The sequence below is a fragment of the Propithecus coquereli genome, unplaced genomic scaffold, assembly GCF_000956105.1.
Source record: "Propithecus coquereli isolate 6110/MARCELLA unplaced genomic scaffold, Pcoq_1.0 Scaffold206, whole genome shotgun sequence".
NCBI lineage: Eukaryota > Metazoa > Chordata > Mammalia > Primates > Indriidae > Propithecus > Propithecus coquereli.
The window spans coordinates 15,442-34,437 of NW_012145634.1; the positions used below are offsets into that span (position 1 = coordinate 15,442).

The window sequence follows — 18,996 nt, forward strand, 5'->3', positions numbered from 1 at the left end:
AAAAAAAAAAAAAAAAAAAAAAGATACACTGTCCTGATTACTTTAGCGTTGTAGTAAGTGTTGAAATTGGGAAAATTGAGTCTTCCAACTTTGTTCTTCCTTTTCAAGATCATTTTGCCATTCTGGGTCCCTTGAATTTCCATGTGAATTTAGGGTCAGCTTCTTAGTTTCTGCAAAGAACTCACCTGGGAGTTTGATGGGGATTGTGTTGAATCTGTAAGTCAATTTGGAATGTGTTACCATCTTAACAATAGTAAATTTTCTGATCTGTAAACATGGGATGTCTTTCCATTTATTTAGGTCCTTACTTTCAGCAATGTTTTGTAGTTTTTAGAGTGTACGTTTTGCATTTCTTTTAATAACTTTATTCCTAAGTATATTGTTCTTTTTGATGCTATTGTAAATGGAATTGTTCTTTTTTTAAAATAAAATTCATATAACAGAAAATTAACTATGGAATGGTTTTCTTAATTTGCTCATTGCTGCTGTATAGAAATACAATTGATTTTTGTATATTGATCTTGTATCCTGCAACCTTCCTGAACTTGTTTATTAGTTTTAATACTTTTTCAGTGGATTCCTTAGGTTTTCCCGTATATAAAAAATCATTTTCAGGTGAGAAGCAAAAAAAAAAAATGAAAGAAAAAAGAAAAGAAAAATCACATCATCTGCAAACGGAGATAGTTTTACTTCTTCCTTTTTAATGTAGCTATCTTTCATTTCATTTTCTTGACTAATTGCCCTGGCTAGATCCTCCACCACAGTGTTGAATAGAAGTGGCGAGAATGGACATCCTTGTCTTGTTTCTGATTTTGGGAAAGCTTTTAGTCTTTCATTAAGTATGCTGATAGCTGTGAGTTTTTCGTAGATGGCCTTTATTAGGTTGAGGAAATTCCCTGTATTCAGTGTGTTAAGTGTTTTTATCACAAAGAATTTTTTTTTAAATGCTCTTTCTATGTCTATTGCGAAGCTAATTTTTAAACTTTAGGGCAGACCTTAAATAGCTTTTGCTATAGGGATAGTTTAGCTTCACTACTAAGATGCAGCCCTTCTGAAGTTTCTAATGAATGTTTTGAGGGCTTTTCACTCTAGCTGAGAGTAACTTCAACTCCTCTCACCTCTTTGTGAACTCTTGAGAACCATTGAGCTCACAGTTCCCTGGTTGTTCTTTACCTAACTTCATGGACTACCACCCTTTACTGATGTGTTTTAGTATTCATCAAAGACTCAAGGAAGCTCTGTCACAGATTTCTGGGGCTTTTTTTGTTTAGCTATCTCCTTTTCACAGTTTCTACTTGCTTTAGACATCCTATGCACCCATTTCTGTCTTATCAACTTAGTGAGACCACCATGATTTGCTTGTTGGTTTTCCCTGTTTTGTGGTGCGGGATGTGTCTTGCAGAAAACCAGGGCAGTGATGGAACTCGTGTCGTTTCCTGTCTTTAGCATATTATAGTTATATGCTACTTGACCAATGCATGAAACCAGTGGTTTCATGTATTTGTCTATTTTTCTAGTTGGTTTTCTGGCAGGAAGCTAAGTCCAGATCCTGTTATTCCCTCAGCTGCAGGTAGAAGTTCTTGGATCACAGGATTTCATTACTAGAATAGATATTGCAAAAAAATCTATCTGGTCATCCTTTTATACATGATAAAATTGAGGCTTGGGGAAGATAACTTTCCAATATCTATATAGTTTTATGATAGAAATAAGATTCCATATTTTCTGTCTATAAACACTGTTTGTGTTGTTCACATTTACAGAAAGGAAAAACCAAAGGCAGAGATGTTCAAGTAGGTTTTGTCACTTATCTAGGGTCACCTAGGTAAGAAGAGGCAGAGCTGGAAATCAAAGCCTCCTGACTCCATGCAGCCCCCCTGATTACTGGAGTATTCATTGCCCATTGATACAGATGTACCAGGAATCAGATGTGTGCACTTGGATGAGCAATGCCCTGTACGTGAGCAGGGCCCAGGAAGTGGGGGCTTCTGTGAATGTTCTCCAGCTTTTGACTCATTAATCATGTATAGAGGCACGTGCAACAGTGCCTGTGTGGAATGTCGTAGAAAGCTGTGTTAATCGTTCAGAAGGGCATGCATCCATCTGCAGGTGACCAAAAGAGCATCTGTAATGAAACGTTGACCCAGGGCTGCTTGTAGGAGCAGGTGCTGTGCATTTACATCTGTAGCTCCATGGGCATCGTGTTACAATCACCTTTGTTCATCGTGATAGCTCTGAGTCAGCTCAAAAATGTTAACACATTCATTGATCTTTGTCTAAGGGGACAGTACATTTGGGAAAGACAGAAAATGATTTTAACAGAAAAACCTATTACTAATACTTAAAGCTTAGTCTTTAGTTCTCAGGGGATTTTGTTTTTCCAAAAAGACTGTTCCCAGAGGTTTCAAATAACAACAGTTGTACTCTTTTGAAAAATTGTTTACTTATCCAGCTTTTGTAATGCTATTATTGTAGCTCTATTTTGATCTAAATACCTTAAAACACCCTCTGTTTTCTGCCCAGTCATCCAGACTTGTGAGGACATCTTATTTTCTCCTTGGTTTGGCATTTCTTTACCTTGGCAGTTGAAATTCACATCATCGAGATATCTGTCTTTTAATATCCTTGGGATAAAGCACTGTCAAGAGTGCTTATCAAAGTCTAAGTTATATTCTTTGCCTCCCCTGGTCCATGGGCTTATTGGCCTTCTCCAAGTGATGAGTAGAGCCCACTGGATCCTCTTTGTAAATAGGAATAACCCCGGCCATCTTGGTCAGATTTTGAGCTTAAAGACCTTTTATAATGACCCATTTTCCCCTAAAATCCCTGAAGACAAACAACTTGCTAGTTTGTTATAAAATCCTGAAAAATCATTTAATGTTAATTTTTTTCCTTTTTTAAAAGATTATAGTGTTAAAGCTTTATTCTGCATTAGGACTTTGACCTTCTCTGTCTGTTTTGTCATTCATAGAATGGGAATTGTTACTAATGTCTGCCTAATGAGTTATTGTGAGAATTAAATGAAATAATGCAGACCAGCTCCAGGCCCATGATAAATGCCCAGTGAGTGCTGGCTGTTGTTATTTGGAGAATGGCACCCACCAGAACTGGTCTCCCTTATCTGATGTGTGGCTGATGTAGGACCCATGTTCAGGTCTTCAGATGTCTTTCTCATCAGAGTCCCAGTTTTCAAGGGCATTTTGCATCAAAGCCTAGACCTTGTGCCAGTCCTTCAGGGCCCTCCATCATTTGGTTTCCGACATGTGTTATTTGCTAGTTGTTGTGTCATTTTTATTAGTTCTGTAACTCCCACTGGATTGTAACACTGTGGGGGAGTGACTGTACATTATCATCTCATCATTTCAGGGGTCCTCCCTCCATCCCTCCATTCACTCAGTGATGCAGAGTGAACTGCATGCCAGCACTATGCCAGCACTATGTTAAACCCTGTACTAGAAAGCCTGGGTTCCAGTGGTCCTGTCCCTCTTCTCTTTCCTCCTCACCTCATCAAATATCTGTGACATTGGCCCCTTAGGTAGTTCCACTAAGTAGTTCTGAAAGGTGTAGGGTGCAGTGGATACAGCGATGAGGAGGACACAGCCCTGTCTGCCATGAGCCAAGGACAAGTATACAAGTAACTCCAAAGTAAGATATAAGGAAGGTAATTATCTCAAGAGAAATACAGAGATCTATGCAGGCTGTTGAGAACTGTGATGGGAGAGATCACATCAAGCTGCTGGGGTCTAGAAAGTGTTTGAGAAGCAGAAGACAGTTGAGATGGATCTTGAAGGGATGGGTAGAATGTTTATGGGAGATAGGGCAGGTTGCATGAACTGCTGCAGATGGGTGAAAACCATGGAAAAGGCCAGACAGGCACAAGTGAGAGTTGATACCTAGGGGCCTAGGTGCCCTGGAGAAGTTGCCAGGCTGGGAATGTGCATGGAGTGTTCATTAGACAATGGGGAGCCATTGAAGGTATATGAACTGTAAGTGGTAATGTTCGAGTAGGGAGAGAACAAGTCAGAGGGAGGGGTCTAGTTGAGAGCCTATTGCCTCAGATGTGCCTAACCTGCAAAACAAGAATAGAATGCACATGGCCTGCCTGAAAGTCCATGTTTGGTGGTTGAGACTGTGCAACCTCTTGAGACTGTGCAACCTCTTCCAGCCCTACATCTGTGCTTCATCATGTATTGTCAGTGGGCCTCAGGCCTGCAGTTCAGGGAGCATCATTTCAGTGCAGCAGTCGAACTCCTGTGTATTCTGTTTTCCTTTATAAAAATTATGCCAAGAAAAGCTCAATGTCACATTGCATTTTTTGTAATTTTTTCTGCTAATGAATTACTTTAATAAATTTGTTTTTAACCACACAGAGCTATGAAATATTTTCAAGTTAGTTTTGTGAGATTAAGCTGTATGTACCAGGTCTCTTGTTTCAGGTGGTGTCTCAGTGCTTCGGCCTCTCTGTGCCTGTTGTTGTAGCTGCAGGGATCTTAGGGCTTTTATATGTGCATCTCTTACTCAGTTAAAAAGAGAAAGCTTTTCTACTTAGATTGAGACTCTTGGAGAAGTTATATTTAAGTAGGAATTGTTTTATTGATATTAAGATGTTGAAATTAAAGAACATGTGAAACCAGTGTATATAGAAAATATCTGTTTTGCTTATTTGACCCAGATCTTCTCTCAGTTTTATATTACTTCTTTGTTCTTGGATTACCCAGATTCAGTTTGTTGAAATATTATATACTTTTCTATTATTTTGTATGCTCTAAGACCGTAAATGTTACTGTCCTTTTAAAATTAAGATTTGCATTAATAGCCAAGTTTCAGCTATTTTAAAATGCAGTCATTAATGACAGGGATGCATTCTGAGAAATGCATCGTTAGGCAATTTTGTCATTGTAGTGTGTATTTGCACTACACAGCTAGGCTATATGGTATAGCCTATTACTCCTAGGCTGTAAACCTGTGCAGCATATTACTGTGCTGAATACCGTGGGCAATTGTAACACAATGGTAAGGATTTGTGTATATAAATATATCTAAATATAGAAAATGTACTTAAAAGTACAGTATTACACTCATGGGATTACCATCATACATGTGGGCTGTCATTGACTGAAATGTCATTGTACAAAGTATGTCTGTATTTTCTTCTGATTTTTGTTTTGTTTTTCAAGACAGGGTCTGGCTGTGTCACCTAGGCTAGAATGCAGTGGTGTCATTGTAGCTCACAGCAGCCTCAAACTTCTGGGCTCAAATGATCGTTCTGCCTCCACCTCCCAAGTAGCTGAGACTACAGGCACACGTGCCATTATGCCTGGCTAATTTTTCTATTTTTTGTAGAAGTGTGGGGTCTTGCTTTTGCTCAGGCTGGTCTCAAACGCATGGCTTCAAGTGATCTTCCTGCTTTGGCCTCCCAAAGTGCCAGGATTACAGGCATGAGCCACTGTGCCTGGCCTTTTTTTCTGATTCTAAATTATCAATGTTCTTTATAGGAAATACGGAAAATATAGAAAAGAATAAAGAAGGAAATAAATATCGCCTATAGTCTGATTACTCATTTTGGTATTTTTCTTGATAGGCAGTCCAGGCTTTGAGTTTTGTTTAATTCTCTGTGACAATTATATTAGTTTCCTATTGCTGCTCTAACAAATTACCACAAACTTAGTGGCTTAGAATAACACACATTTATTATTCTGTAGATTAGAAGCCCAACACAGCCTCACTGGACTAAAATCAAGGTGATGGCAGGGCTTTGTATCTTTCTTTAGATTGTTTTTTTAAGAGCCCCTTAGGACATAGGAGGGCTATCTAGGGGAGAACTCATTTCCAGGCCTTTTACAGCTTCTAAGCAGCTGCCCACATTCCTTGTATCACAACCCCTTCCTTCATCGTCAGAGTCAGAAGTGGTATCACTCTGACACCCTCTTCTGCCTCCCTCTTCTGCATTTAAGGACCTATGTGATTATACCTAAGTAACTGAGGATAATCTCTTCATTTCAGGGTTCTTAACTTAATCATATCTGCAGAGTGTCTTTTGCCATGAAAATAACACATTCAAAGGTTGAGAGGGATTAGGGCTTGGATGCCTTTTGGGGGGCCATTCTGCCTATCACCCTATAAATCTCTGAATCATTTGTATAGATCTGTAAGTTGTTTATTTGTTTTTTGTGTCTTCCCTTCACATTTAAAACTGTGTACCTAGCTTTTAGAGTAATTTCTAAATGGTCACGAATGATTTTTATTTAAATGTTTTTAGTTGAGTGGGGATGGGGGAAGAAAGTCTGAAGTCAGAGTAACCCAGAGCCCCTCTGGACATTCGAGGTAGCGGGGGACCTGGCAGTCCAGAGGGTGCTAAAAACTGTGCTGTCTTTAGTCTCTCTTCCTATATGGGCAGAAAGGCTTAGACATGTCGATGATGCTGAATTCTGATCCTGGGTATTGTTAGAGCTCAGAGTCTGTGCCCATTCTGAGTATGTATTAGTTTCTAGATAAGAATCTAATACCTAAAAAACAAAGGAACAAACAAACAGAAAACCATACCCAACCCAGAACACCTGACCTGAGAGGAGAAATCTATTCTTATACTTTATGTAAAAAAGGAAGCCTTGGGAGTTAGCCTTTGGTCTCTGGGGCAAATGCCAGGAGGGGCTGGTAGCAGCCCCCTCTAATAGAGAGGCTTAGGATTGAGAGGAGGACATGCCACAGTGGTGTGGGTGAAGTCTGAGCACAAATTAAAAATAGACTGCAGGGCCTGTGGCCCTGAGGAGAGGGAGCATGTCTTTTGTCTGCGTATCCTTGCATGTCTGTGGTGTAGGAGATGGGAATGCATAGAGGATAAGAAATGAATTTTGCCCTTGAGGAATTTACAGTTTAGTATGGAGACAGATAAATGCACTAATAACTGTAGTATTAATAGTGAAGTAGCTGATGTTGATGGTGTATTGGAGCCCTTCAAATATGCAAGGACAGCAGTTGTGTTTGCTTTTTAACCTGATTGTCTCCGGGCTAAACATTCCTTTAACCTCTCCCTGTATGGAATGTTTGTAGAAGTCACATAGTCTTGGCTGTCTGTCTTTGGATACTTTCTAGGGTGGCAAAGAGGCAACTAAAATAATCTTTCCCTCACTTCCACATCCATTTTCAAGTCCTCTAATATCTTCCTCCAAAATATATCCTGAGCTGATCTCTTTCTGTCTTTGCTCATTGATCACTACCATCTTTGCCTGGACTACTGCAGGGATCTCCTGACTCACCTTTCCGCTTTAACTCTTGTCCTCCAAAATGCATTCTTTATGCATCAGCTGGAGGTATTCTTCTAAACTCAAGTCACTAAGGCCTCTGTGTGCACCCAGCGGCTCTGCTTTCCTTTGCTGTTAGAATACAATCCCGGCTCCTGACCTGGTCTGCAGGGTCCTGGGGGAACCTCCTCTGCTTCCACCTAGACCTCTGGGCCTTCTGGCTCTCTCTTTTCCACTGTGCTGCCACTGCAGCAGCCTCTGCCTGTCTGCTTCCTTCTTAATCAGACCCCGCTTTAATGGGCACCTTCTTGTAGAGGCCCTCCCTGATCACCCCATCGAAAGTAGTCGTTCAGGCACTATTGTTGGAGAAATATAATTAAAAACAAAATCTCCAAACCCAGAAACACTCTCCACAAAGGTAGTAGGAAATAAAACACTTTATTACTGAATGAGCATTAAGCCGGAATCTGATGTGCATCACAGGCAATCTGCTGAGAGATTACAAAGATAGAAAGAAATCTCACCCTTTTAAATAGTAAAGCATCAAGCCTTTAACCCGCACTTGGGTGAGGCAAAGACATAAAGTGTAACTATAATGTTTGTACCCTCACAATACCCTGGAATAAAAAAAAAAAAAAAAAAAAGTGCAATGCGCACCACCCGAAGGATGGACATATTTGAAACTCGGACTTAGCGAGGGAGGGGGGGCAAGGGCAACATACATAACCTAAACATCTGTACCCCCATAATATGCTGAAATAAAAAATAAATAAATAAATAAATAAATAGTAAAGCAGACACAACTCATTACACACGTTTTCAACATAAACAATAATTAGTCCTGATTCCAAGTGGACTTGATGGCACCATTTGTCACACATAATTTATGCTAACTTTACCTGGTAATTGGGGTGACCATCTGTAGTAGCAAATTGGCTTTATCTGGAGGATAAACAAACTTATCTTTATGACAGGAGGTTGTTTTGCACCTTGGAGCCAGGCACCTGTGGAAGTTAGGCTCCTGCCGTCCCTCAGAAACTGGGAGATAGGGATGCATTTCCCTTGATGTTTACATTCCAAAGAGATGGCTCCCAGGTCCTTGAGAAAGACAATTCCTAGGTCTTAAAACTGACAAAAGGCCTATCTAGTCTTCAAAAGGGCCACATACATTTCAAAGGAGAAAGTACTTACAATTACAAATTTTCTAAAGAAGCTGGTTGGGAGGGAAGTCTCTTCCCTTATTTTCAACTGGGAGAATTAAACCTCTTATTTTTGATTTGCATTTGTCCTCACGCTATTACCTCCCTGACATTTGTCTGCTTTTTCTGTGTGTGTCTAGAATGAGAGCAGGGGTGCTCTTTAAACTGCTTGGTTTACTGTGAATCCACGGTACCCAGGGCAGTGCCCCATGGAACAGGTGCCCGGTAAATAGTGAATGAATGAATTAAAGGCATATTGACTCGATTGACTCTTATGCAAGCCATTGGAAGGGTGTTATTGAAGAGAAGTAGCATGAAAAATACTTACATGGTGTTAGGTGAGTACTGACTCCAGGTTGACTGTGCCTTTGCACCAGGTGCATTATATTCTTCCAGCCCCAGGAGGATTTCTGTGTAGACAGGAAAGCTGAGGCTCAGCTTGTCTCCCAAATGAGCTGTGCCAGAGCCAGGATGTGACTTCAGGTCTGACTCCAAAGTCCATGTGCATTTCACTCACCTAAAAGTTGTCGACATTAGATTTATATATATACGACAGAAAAAGCAGCGTCCTTACCCTTCCCTAAAGAAATCTGTAGGGACAGAGCAAAAATATTTAAAAGTTTTGAAAATATTTAAAATATTAAGTGAGCAAAATATTTAAAATTTTAAGTGCATATGTGTTTGGCCTTTGGGAATATTGATGAATTATCTTTTTTGTACAATTATTCCTTTCTATATTTAATGATGATGTTGTGCCAGTTTTGGCGGGCTTCCGAATCTCCGTGTTGTCTTCTTGCATGCTAGCTTCACCTCCCAGGTGCGTGGTGTAGTGTATTTTCGTGTTAGAGCTGGGTATTGATGAAATATCGCACAGGACAGGGCAAAGTACATAGATTTTGATAGGGCCCCACATTCTTCCCACTGCTTTGATGTTGACTCATTAATCAGTGTTCTTTGACTCTCCTTTACTCATTCTGTTATGATTCCACCTTCTTTCAATTTGCTATTTACAGGTGGGGATTTTTTTGAGAGACTTTACTCTTTCTATCAGGATGTGAGTGTGACACACTGATGAACATCTTTAATGTGGCTAGAATCTTTGAAACTACCACTCTGTCGTGATTGGTCTGCAGATCTCTCTTTGTATTTTGTTTTCCCTTCTGATGTGAAGCACATTCTCCTTATGGAGAAACACTGAAGAAAAGTGGGAATTTAGCATTTCTGTTCTTCTCTTGTCTGTTGCCTTATTCTCTTTTGTCTAAGCATTTAATCATAAAAGCATGGATATGTATATCCATACATATACACACTTTAATTTTAACTTATTAATTTTTTCCTGATTACAAAAGTAGTATCTTCCTATGGAACACATTTTGGAAAGCATTTTCTAAAAAGTAAAACCACATGTCTGTAATATTAGGTTGAACTTCATGAAAACATTGGTCTTGTAGGTAAAAAATGATTGAATATTAGCACTTTTCTATGGTTCAACCTAATATTTCACCAAGTGGCTGAATCATTATTTATGTTCCTAATATTGAATATCTAGATTGTTTCCAATTTTTAATTTATGTACACAACATGATGATGAATGTATTTCTACATAATCTTTGCCTGAGTTCTAATTATTTGTCTACAATTATTCCTAGAAGGCAGATTGCTAGGACAAAGAATGTTGCCTCTCTTCAGGTTAGAAGGGGCTTTTCTTTCACAGCTGTGCTGTCCCTTTGTGTTTGCCCTTTTAAAATGCAAGCAAACAAAAGCAATTTGCTTTCGTTAAAAAAATTACAGGCGGTGGCTCACGCCTGTAATCCTAGCACTCTGGAAGGCCGAGGCGGACGGATTGTTTGAGCTCAGGAGTTCGAAACCAGCCTGAGCAAGAGCGAGACCCCGTCTCTACTAAAAATAGAAAGAAATTAATCGGACAACTAAAAATATATAGAAAAAATTAGCCGGGCATGGTGGCGCATGCCTGTAGTCCCAGCTACTCGGGAGGCTGAGGCAGGAGGATTGCTTGAGCCCAGGAGTTTGAGGTTGCTGTGAGCTAGGATGACACCACGGCACTCTGGCCCGGGCAACACAGTGAGACTCTGTCTCAAAAAAAAAAAAAAAAAATTTACAATGGTAATTCATTAATGCATTTTCAGGGCAAATTTCAAGCAATACACTTGATTTCCATATCTGTCAAAACATCCCACCAGGACCATGTGACTTGTCGTTGGTCCACAACAGAGCAGCAAGGTGAGGGTGTGCCGGTGTTTCTCGTTGCTTTGCTCAGTGCTCTTGTGGCAAAGAGTTTCGAGATTGGCATCACGTGTGTCTCTATTCTTAATAAATCCAGATTTTCAGTTCCTTTAAGGCAGATATTTGCTATTGGTTTGTTTTGAAGATAATCCTAATTTTTCCATTTATTCAGTAAAGTGCTGACTTACTGCCGGCTTTACCTTCTGCTAGCCACTGTTACAGTGTATCCAGTAACACTAGATATTGTTTATTGAGCCCTATGTACTGTCCCAACTGCTTTACACACCTTTGATTTTTAAAAGCACCCCCAGGGGAGGCATTGTTACTGCTGGTTGGTTTGGATAACTGCTCAAGGCACCACCAGAGGGAGCCCCCTCCACTGTCCTGACGCCAAAGTGCATACTTTAGCCATTGTGCCTTACCCCCTCTGTTTACATCATTTTAACCCTCAGCTCACGTTCCTGACTGTATATGTTTGGGGAGCATGTGTACGATCATTTCAGCAGCTGGACATGTCATTTTTATGATGTTTGAGCTGAAAAAAATAGTGGCTTCCTGGTTATATGGACTCACTAGGCTTTTATGGTACTGGTTCATTTCGAATCTGGCTTTCTATTTTTGAAGCTATGTGAGGTTTTTTAAAATCTCATTTTCTAGGTCCAAAAGCTGCTTTGCATGTGCCCAGTAGATTTCCATGGGATCTTCCAGTTAGATGAAAGACGGAGAGATGCAGTAATTGCGTTGGGCATTTTCCTCATTGAATCTGATCTTCAGGTAAGCCTTCACAAAATTAAAAGTTTATGCAGTGTAAAAGGGGGTACAGTGAGAATTTAAATATGTATCTGCTTATAGTTACCTAAAGCGATAGTAGAAAGAATGAATTTGAATCTAATCAAAGTGGTGAAGAAGGAGGGTGAGATAGGGTAGATGGAACAGGTGAAAATGAGATCTCTTAATGTAATTGGGGTTTTTTGAACTGTGTGAATATGTTATGTTGTAAAAAAATAATAATGAAGTGGGTTTGATCTTGTCTTCTTTTGCCAAAAGGTAAGTTAAAATGCTTTGAGAAGTAATTGTGTACCCTGCAGAGAAGGCTTGGCTTTCAGTGTCAGGTAAAATGCTCATCAGACTTAAGGTTACCATTTTTTTCCTTCCAGAAGGATAAAATCATTTGAGGTGATTTTGATACAATATCATATTTTCAAAACTGCGATATATAAAAATTAAATTTAAGAGTACATGTTAGTGTACCATTTATTTATTTATTTTAATGTACCTTTTAATAGAGATTTAAAAACTAATCTTGCCAGGCAAGGTGGCCCATACCTGTAATCCCAGCACTTTGGGAGGCTGAAGGTGGGAGGATTGTTTGAGGTCAGGAGTTTGAGACTGGCCCGGGCAACATAATGAGACCCTATCTCTAAAAAATAAAAATAAAAAAATTAGCTGGGTGTGGTGGCACGTGCCTATAGTCCCAGCTACTTGGGAGGCTGAGGTGGGAGGATCGCTTTAGCCCAGGAGCTTGAGTTTGCATGGCTACGATCAGGCCACTGCACTCCAGCCAGGGTGACAGAGCAAAAGATACTGTGTCAAAAAATAAATAAATAAAATTTAAAAAAGGAAGGAATGAGGACAAGGAACATGAGCAAAAATAGTATTATCAAGTTGCGAAGCTTACACTGTGAGCTTCTCTCCGGTCCCCAAGAGCTTATCCTTGGGTCCATGGATGGGTTTTTGGGTTCTCTGAACCCTTCTCACTGAAGGAAACTTTGAGCATGTGCATACACGTACCTTCTGGAGAGGCCCTCACGGGGATGCAGCCCCCAGAGGAGGCCTGAGCAGGCTGGACCCTCACCAGAGAGTGGGCTTTAGCCCTTCCCTTTGGCCCCTGTGGTGTAGGCTGATGTGACAGCCTCTGGACTCCACCATATGGAAACAGGAAGGGAGTAGTGGTGCCATGTGAACTTACATGCACTTTACGTTATCCCTGAAGAAGCTTTGAGATGATCAGGATGTGGATATGCTTTGCTTATTCTGGGCTAAAAAGCTACCAGTCACTTATCTTACTAAATGTTTTTTTTTTTTTTTAGCACAAAGATTGTGTGGTTCCTTACCTTCTTCGACTTCTCAAAGGTCTTCCAAAAGTGTATTGGGTAGAAGAAAGCACAGCTCGGAAGGGCAGAGGTAATTTTGCATAATATTTTCCCTGAATGTAAGGAAAAATGTGCGTTCAGCATCTGTAAGGATCAGGTGTTTATTCATACTGATGTGTAAGTTAGGATGATTCTAGCTGGTCCCTTTCCTGGCCGTGGAATAACTAACTGCCTGCAGCCGTGTGAACTGAGCTTACTACTGTTGTCAGAATAGAGGGCGAAGCAGGGAGGAGGTAGGCCTAAGCAGGCCCACCTTCCATTACACTCTTCTGAGAGCAAGCAAGAACTTTGAGACCTTTAGGAGCCTTTTTCATGTCTCCTTGGCCAGAATTGGGTCACCTGCCCATCCCTGAACCAGTCGCTATTACCCTTAGATTAATAGGCTCACTCCTGGATTGAGGTCATTGCTCCAGATTTCATTGCTGCTGCTCAAAAAAGGTGAAGTGGGTGTTGGGGACTCAGCAGTGAGGTTCACTGTTAATAGTTTCATCACTTTGTTGCTGTTGCAAGTTTCAGTTAAACTTTGCTCCTTTAGAAATGGAATAACTTCATGTGTATTTCTTTTTAACTTATATGTAATTAAATTTAGTTAATTTTTTAGAGGTAGGATCTTGCTGTATTGCCCAGGCTATTTTATTTTGATCTCTCTTTAGTGTCAAGGAAAAGTTAGTCTTTTCCTCTCCTTCCCTCCACTGCCCTTCTTTCCCTCCTTCCCTCTTTGCCTTCTTCTTTCTCTCACTTCCAAAATATTTACATAGGTCTGCCATGTGCCAAGCATTGTCCTAAACACTTGTAATGCTGATGTTCTTGTATGTTGATTCCCCAGGGCTCCAAAATCAGCTCAGAAGACATCTAATAGTTTTAGAGTTTGTGACCCATGAGACTAAAGTTTCTGTAGTTTATATAATGTAGTAATTTATGTAATTTAGTAATTTATGTCTGTGAGGCCTGAGGCCCACCTTTGGATATAGCTGGGGATTGGTGCATGTAAAGAAGACCCTTGTCTTTTTTGTCGGTAGCGTGGCCCTAATTTGTTAGGTGGGCTCAGTCTGCTAAAGACAGGTTCCGTTGTTCTCACTAACATTCTGCTTGTCCCTCTGTTACTCCTGATCTTCGCGTGACGTACCATGCCTCAGAGATCCCACATTATACCTGTATCCTGCAATTTAAAGGACTACAAATTAAATAGACCATTGTTAGTAGAAAGTCAAATGTCTGTGTCCACCACTATGTTATCTGTCTTTGGGGAGAAGTGTATCAGTCGATGTTGATGCTGTTTTCTTTTCTTTTTTTTTTTTTTCATTTCAAGAGAAAGATCACTTCTATATATATGGATTCATATTAGAATGAAAATTTCAGCATTATTTGAAACATCATTAGAGATACATACATTTTCCATTATTGGGTAACAGTTCACTTTTTTAAATTAAGGCAATATCACTTATGCTTTTAAACTCCAAAGAAGCAGTTCTTAAAGTGTAATCCCTGGACCAGCAGCATTAGTGTCACCTGAGAACTTGTCAAAAATGCAAATTATCAGTTCACACATCAGAACTACTGAACTAGAAAATGTGTTTTTTTTTTTTTTTGAGACAGAGTCTCACTGTGTTGCCCCGGCTAGAGTGCTGTGGCGTCTGCCTAGCTCACAGCAACCTCAAACTCCTGAGCTCAAGCGATCCTTCTGCCTCAGCCTCCCGAGTAGCTGGGACTACAGGCATGCGCCACCATGCCCAGCTAATTTTTTCTATGTATTTTTAGTTGTCCAATTAATTTCTTTCTATTTTTAGTAGATATGGGGTCTCGTTCTTGCTCAGGCCGGTTTCGAACTCCTGAGCTCAAACAATCCGCCCGCCTCAGCCTCCCAGAGTGCTAGGATTACAGGCGTGAGCCACCGTGCCCGGCTGAAAATCTGTGTTTTAACAGGCATTCTGATGCACACTCAAGTTTGAGAACAACCTAGAACTGCATTTTAAAATTATAAACCCAGTAGTAGAAATATAACAATCTTCTGCCATGCACTACGACTGTGTCCCTAAAATTAGTACATATTCTTATGTCCTCGATTCAACATTCAGTATTCAAAATTGAGTACATATTCAATTGGGATTGAACCAGACAGCAGTGGTTCTAACATTAAAGGTGTGCCTGAAAGAAGCACCGTGTAGGTTTTGGTCTTTTAAGTACAGCACTTCCTCCCAGACTTGAGGGCCATGCGCCCAACAACCTCCCTGCTAGGAGGCTTAGCAGTGTAAGGACTTGAAAAGGTTGTGGGGAATAGAACAAATCCTTGGAAGCTTTTAATAGGATTCTTCCTATTTGCCAAAACAAAACAGAAAAAAACCACCATTTTATTCCATTTAAAATAATAGTTCAGACAGAAAGGGACCAAGGAAAGAAACAAGTAAAGTCGTAGTAATAAGTATTTGACAGCTCCCACGTGTACCATCTTGTTACACTCGTCAAAATTGATTTCTTACTTTTATTTAGTCAGGGAATAAAAAAATGGAATCTTTCATGTTGAGAGGCTCTATAATCTCAAACTATAAATTGTCTCAGGAAACATTTAAGTTACTGTCAGTTAAACATTTAAGTTTGTTGAACCAAAACATTTGTTTAAAAGAAAGGTAGGGAAAAAAAAAAGAAAGAAAGGTAGGGGTATTTCTCAGCAAACACATTGCGCACCTATCTGTTCTTTTGAGGCTCATCTCCATGAGAGCAGCCTCTATAAACTGGTCCTTGGCGGGGCCGTGTGAGAGAGGGAGCATGCCGAATTGGATGGCCAAGAGGTGTGGCCCAGTGTCTTGTTTCCGATGATCTTATTTGTGTCTTCACGTCTTTCAGGTGCCCTCCCAGTTGCAGAGAGCTTCAGCTTTTGCTTGGTAACTTTGCTATCTGATGTGGCTTATAGAGACCCTTCAGTGAGGGATGAGGTAAGCATGTGGTGACTTGGTGTGTATTTCTATTAGATGGAAGGAGTCCCAAAGCAATGAAAAGAGTAAAAAAAAAAAAAAAAAAAAGACATTAAGTTAAGGGCTTTTCTGTGAATAAAACTTACCAAAATAAAGAGGAAAGCACTGAAGATGATAACAATGATTTTATTATATGAAATGGAAAAAGTATTGCTTTTCAGGCCTTTTCAGATTATTCAGCATTATTTAACATTAGGAAAATGTAAGAAATTGACTTGGTTATGAACAAGTCACGTCAGACCGACTTCATTTTCTTCTTTGCCTGGGATTTCGGAGGTGGGTAGTTGAGAGAAATGAGGTGGATGCAGTCTAGTTGATCTCCATGAAGGCATTAGACAAGCACCTCTCCTGACATCCTGGACCAATTATGAGGACTGAGTGCCAAAATGTTTTGGAGGGTTTGCAGAACTGCATGCAGGACCCCCCCAGAGGGGGATGGGTGGGCCTCCGGTGGCCTCCTGTGGCTGGAGCAAAGCAAGCCAGTGCTGTGAATGAAGATGAACTAAGAAAGTAGGATGATCTCATTTGTAGAAGGCTCAAAGCTGGGAATCGAAGACCAGTACAAAGAGCTAAAGCTAATCCTGTGAGCTTCGTAGGGAGAAATGAAAAGTAAAAAACACCAACTACATATGTAGAGATTGCATGGCTTAGGAACAGCATATGTGAAGAAGATTTAGGTATTTATCTGTAAGCTCATTGAGCCAGCAGTATGAAGTAGCTGCCGAAAGCTAATGGCACATACTTAGAAGCATAGAATCTGCGATGTTTGGCGATTACTCTGGGTGAATTCCAGCATCCCTCGAATGTTAATGTCCTTTATTCTGAGCAGTACGCTTCTAGTCAAATATAGACAGGCTGAACTACAGTGAAATCAGAAGCAGGCAGTCAGCATCGTAAAGGACTCATGATCATAAGGAATAAGGTTAAAAAGAACTAGGGGTGTTTAGCTGTGAAAAGATAAGATTTGGGGGGCTGTGACCTGTTTATAGAATATGGAGGAAAAAGTGGCCTTAAGGGCCAGTGGGTACAAGCCCCAGGAGGATGATGTTGGCCCAGTGTTAGGAGGATGGAGGACTGTGTACCAGCCTGGAGAGGGAGGGTTTCTGTCCCTGGAAAGTCAGCTGGTTGGCCACTTGGCACAGCTGCTGTGGAGAGATGGATCAGATACGGGGTTGGTCAAGGTGATGTCTAAAGCTCCTTCTAATTCTGAATTAATTTTGTGATATTTATCTGACTTTGTTTTATAAGTTTGTTTTGTTTCCTTGACTATCGTAGATTTTAGAGGCACTTTTGCAGGTTTTGCATGTCCTCTTGGGAATGTGCCAGGCCTTGGAGATTCAAGAAAAAGGTACAATTATAGATGTTTAAGGCTTTTCTTAAAATGGTTTTGTGTTGACTCCTTCCCTTCCTTTTCCCCAGTTGTTTTTTCTGTTTTTTGGTACCTAATGTGTGTGTACCTGAGGGAAAAACCTTCCTGTATTGGGCTATGTTAGTTGTGTGTCAGTATGCTCAGAGGCCACATGGGGTCATGAGCACAGCTTTGCTATATGAATGCTGGGTGACCTTGGACAGTAACTGCACCCTTCTGGGCCTCAGTGTCTTCACCAATAACTTGTGTAGGTAGATTAGTTGGCTTCTAAAGGTCATTTTCCCTTAATTTAAGGCTACCAGTATGGTTCTAAGAGGTATAAATATGTTAACTAGAGTCAAGGTAACTGATAATATGACGTAGCTATAGTATTGATTTGGATGTGCCACGAATAGACAAAGCCCTCCCAAGGAGAGCACCTGAATGTGGTGGAGACATAGTCTGAAATTATTAATGACAAGTTGAAAATATTCATATCACCAGTGTGCCCTCGGGGTTGACGCTCTTACTGTGGCTTACTCTGAACCTCCACATTTGTTAGTGGGTGGGTTGTGAAATATTAGCCAGTGTTACGAGTTGGTACGGTGGGGTTCTCTCACAGGTACTTTCTCATATCGTAACGTTCTCGCTTGGTTTTCTAGAATACCTTTGCAAGTACGCGATCCCATGCCTGATAGGAATCTCACGAGCATTTGGGCGTTACAGCAACACAGAAGAGTCTCTCCTTTCAAAGCTCTTTCCCAAAGTTGCTCCTCATTCCCTCCGAGTCCCAGAAGAGCTGGAAGGCGTTCGACGGCGTTCCTTCAATGACTTCCGCTCCATCCTCCCCAGCAATCTGCTGACTGTCTGTCAGGAGGGCACCCTGAAGAGGAAAACCAGCAGCGTGTCCAGCATCTCTCAGGTAGGACTGGGCTCCTGGGAAAACAGCAGAGGAGAAAAATCTCGTTAAGGAGCCATGCAGAGAAAATCCCTCTTGTGTGTAGTTCAAGGGAACTTAAGAAACATGAAAGACTTCTCTTTAGTACAAAGACTTGCTTCTTAGAATTTATAAGTGATTTCGTAGTCATAAAGCGTATGTTTCACAGCAGTTGGTGCCAAACTCTGTTCTGCATGGAAGACAGTAGGTGCCCTGAAGAAGTATATAATTGACCCATGGAGAAAAGATAAAAACACAGAACACTAAGAACAATGCAGCTCAGTAATCAAGTATAAAATATATGGCTAGACACAAGGAGTTTAGTGATACAATGTATAATAGAAAATGCTCTAGCTGCAGTGGGTTTTAGGGAGGAGGTGAGGCTTGAACCAGGACTTTAAGTACAGACATTAGGCTGGCAAAGAGAACCTTGTCTAGGACAAATCTGGCTGAGGTCTCACTAGCCTTTTCTGATCCGTAACTGTGATTGTGTTTCAGGTCAGCCCTGAGCGCGGCATGCCCCCTCCCAGCTCCCCCGGAGGATCAGCCTTTCACTACTTTGAAGGTGGGCTTTGTCTCTCTACCAGGAGTATTGACCCAGTACTCAGAGAGTTGACTCAGTGACTTCTTGGGATGTTAAGAATGCCGATACTGTCTGTTGTCACGGATCTAGAGTGACAAGCTTATAGAAAGCATTTATTTTCTGTTTTCATTTAAACTTCTTAAAATTTTCAGATATTTTCTATACAGAGAAAAGTACAGAAAATAATTTACAGACCCCCATATGCCTGTCATCAGAATTTTTTACATTAACCTGTGAAAGCTGATTCTCAGGCAGAAGTGCTAATGGTGTGTACTTTTTTAAAAATGTCAGTAAATATGTAGATGATATTAAAGAATACAAC

At 40.6% G+C, this 18,996-nt stretch overlaps 1 protein-coding gene across 1 annotated transcript in view; it reads left to right on the top strand.

Annotated features, from left to right (window-relative positions):
- The window catches only part of PI4KA (phosphatidylinositol 4-kinase, catalytic, alpha), a 117,266-nt gene that overhangs the window by 9,716 nt on the left and 88,554 nt on the right, over window positions 1–18,996 (top strand). The window contains exons 2-7 of the mRNA XM_012644122.1: window positions 11,342–11,458; window positions 12,775–12,868; window positions 15,679–15,767; window positions 17,082–17,154; window positions 17,817–18,076; window positions 18,590–18,656. Coding sequence (XP_012499576.1) covers window positions 11,342–11,458; window positions 12,775–12,868; window positions 15,679–15,767; window positions 17,082–17,154; window positions 17,817–18,076; window positions 18,590–18,656 — 700 coding nt within the window. The remainder of the gene's footprint in view (window positions 1–11,341; window positions 11,459–12,774; window positions 12,869–15,678; window positions 15,768–17,081; window positions 17,155–17,816; window positions 18,077–18,589; window positions 18,657–18,996) is intronic.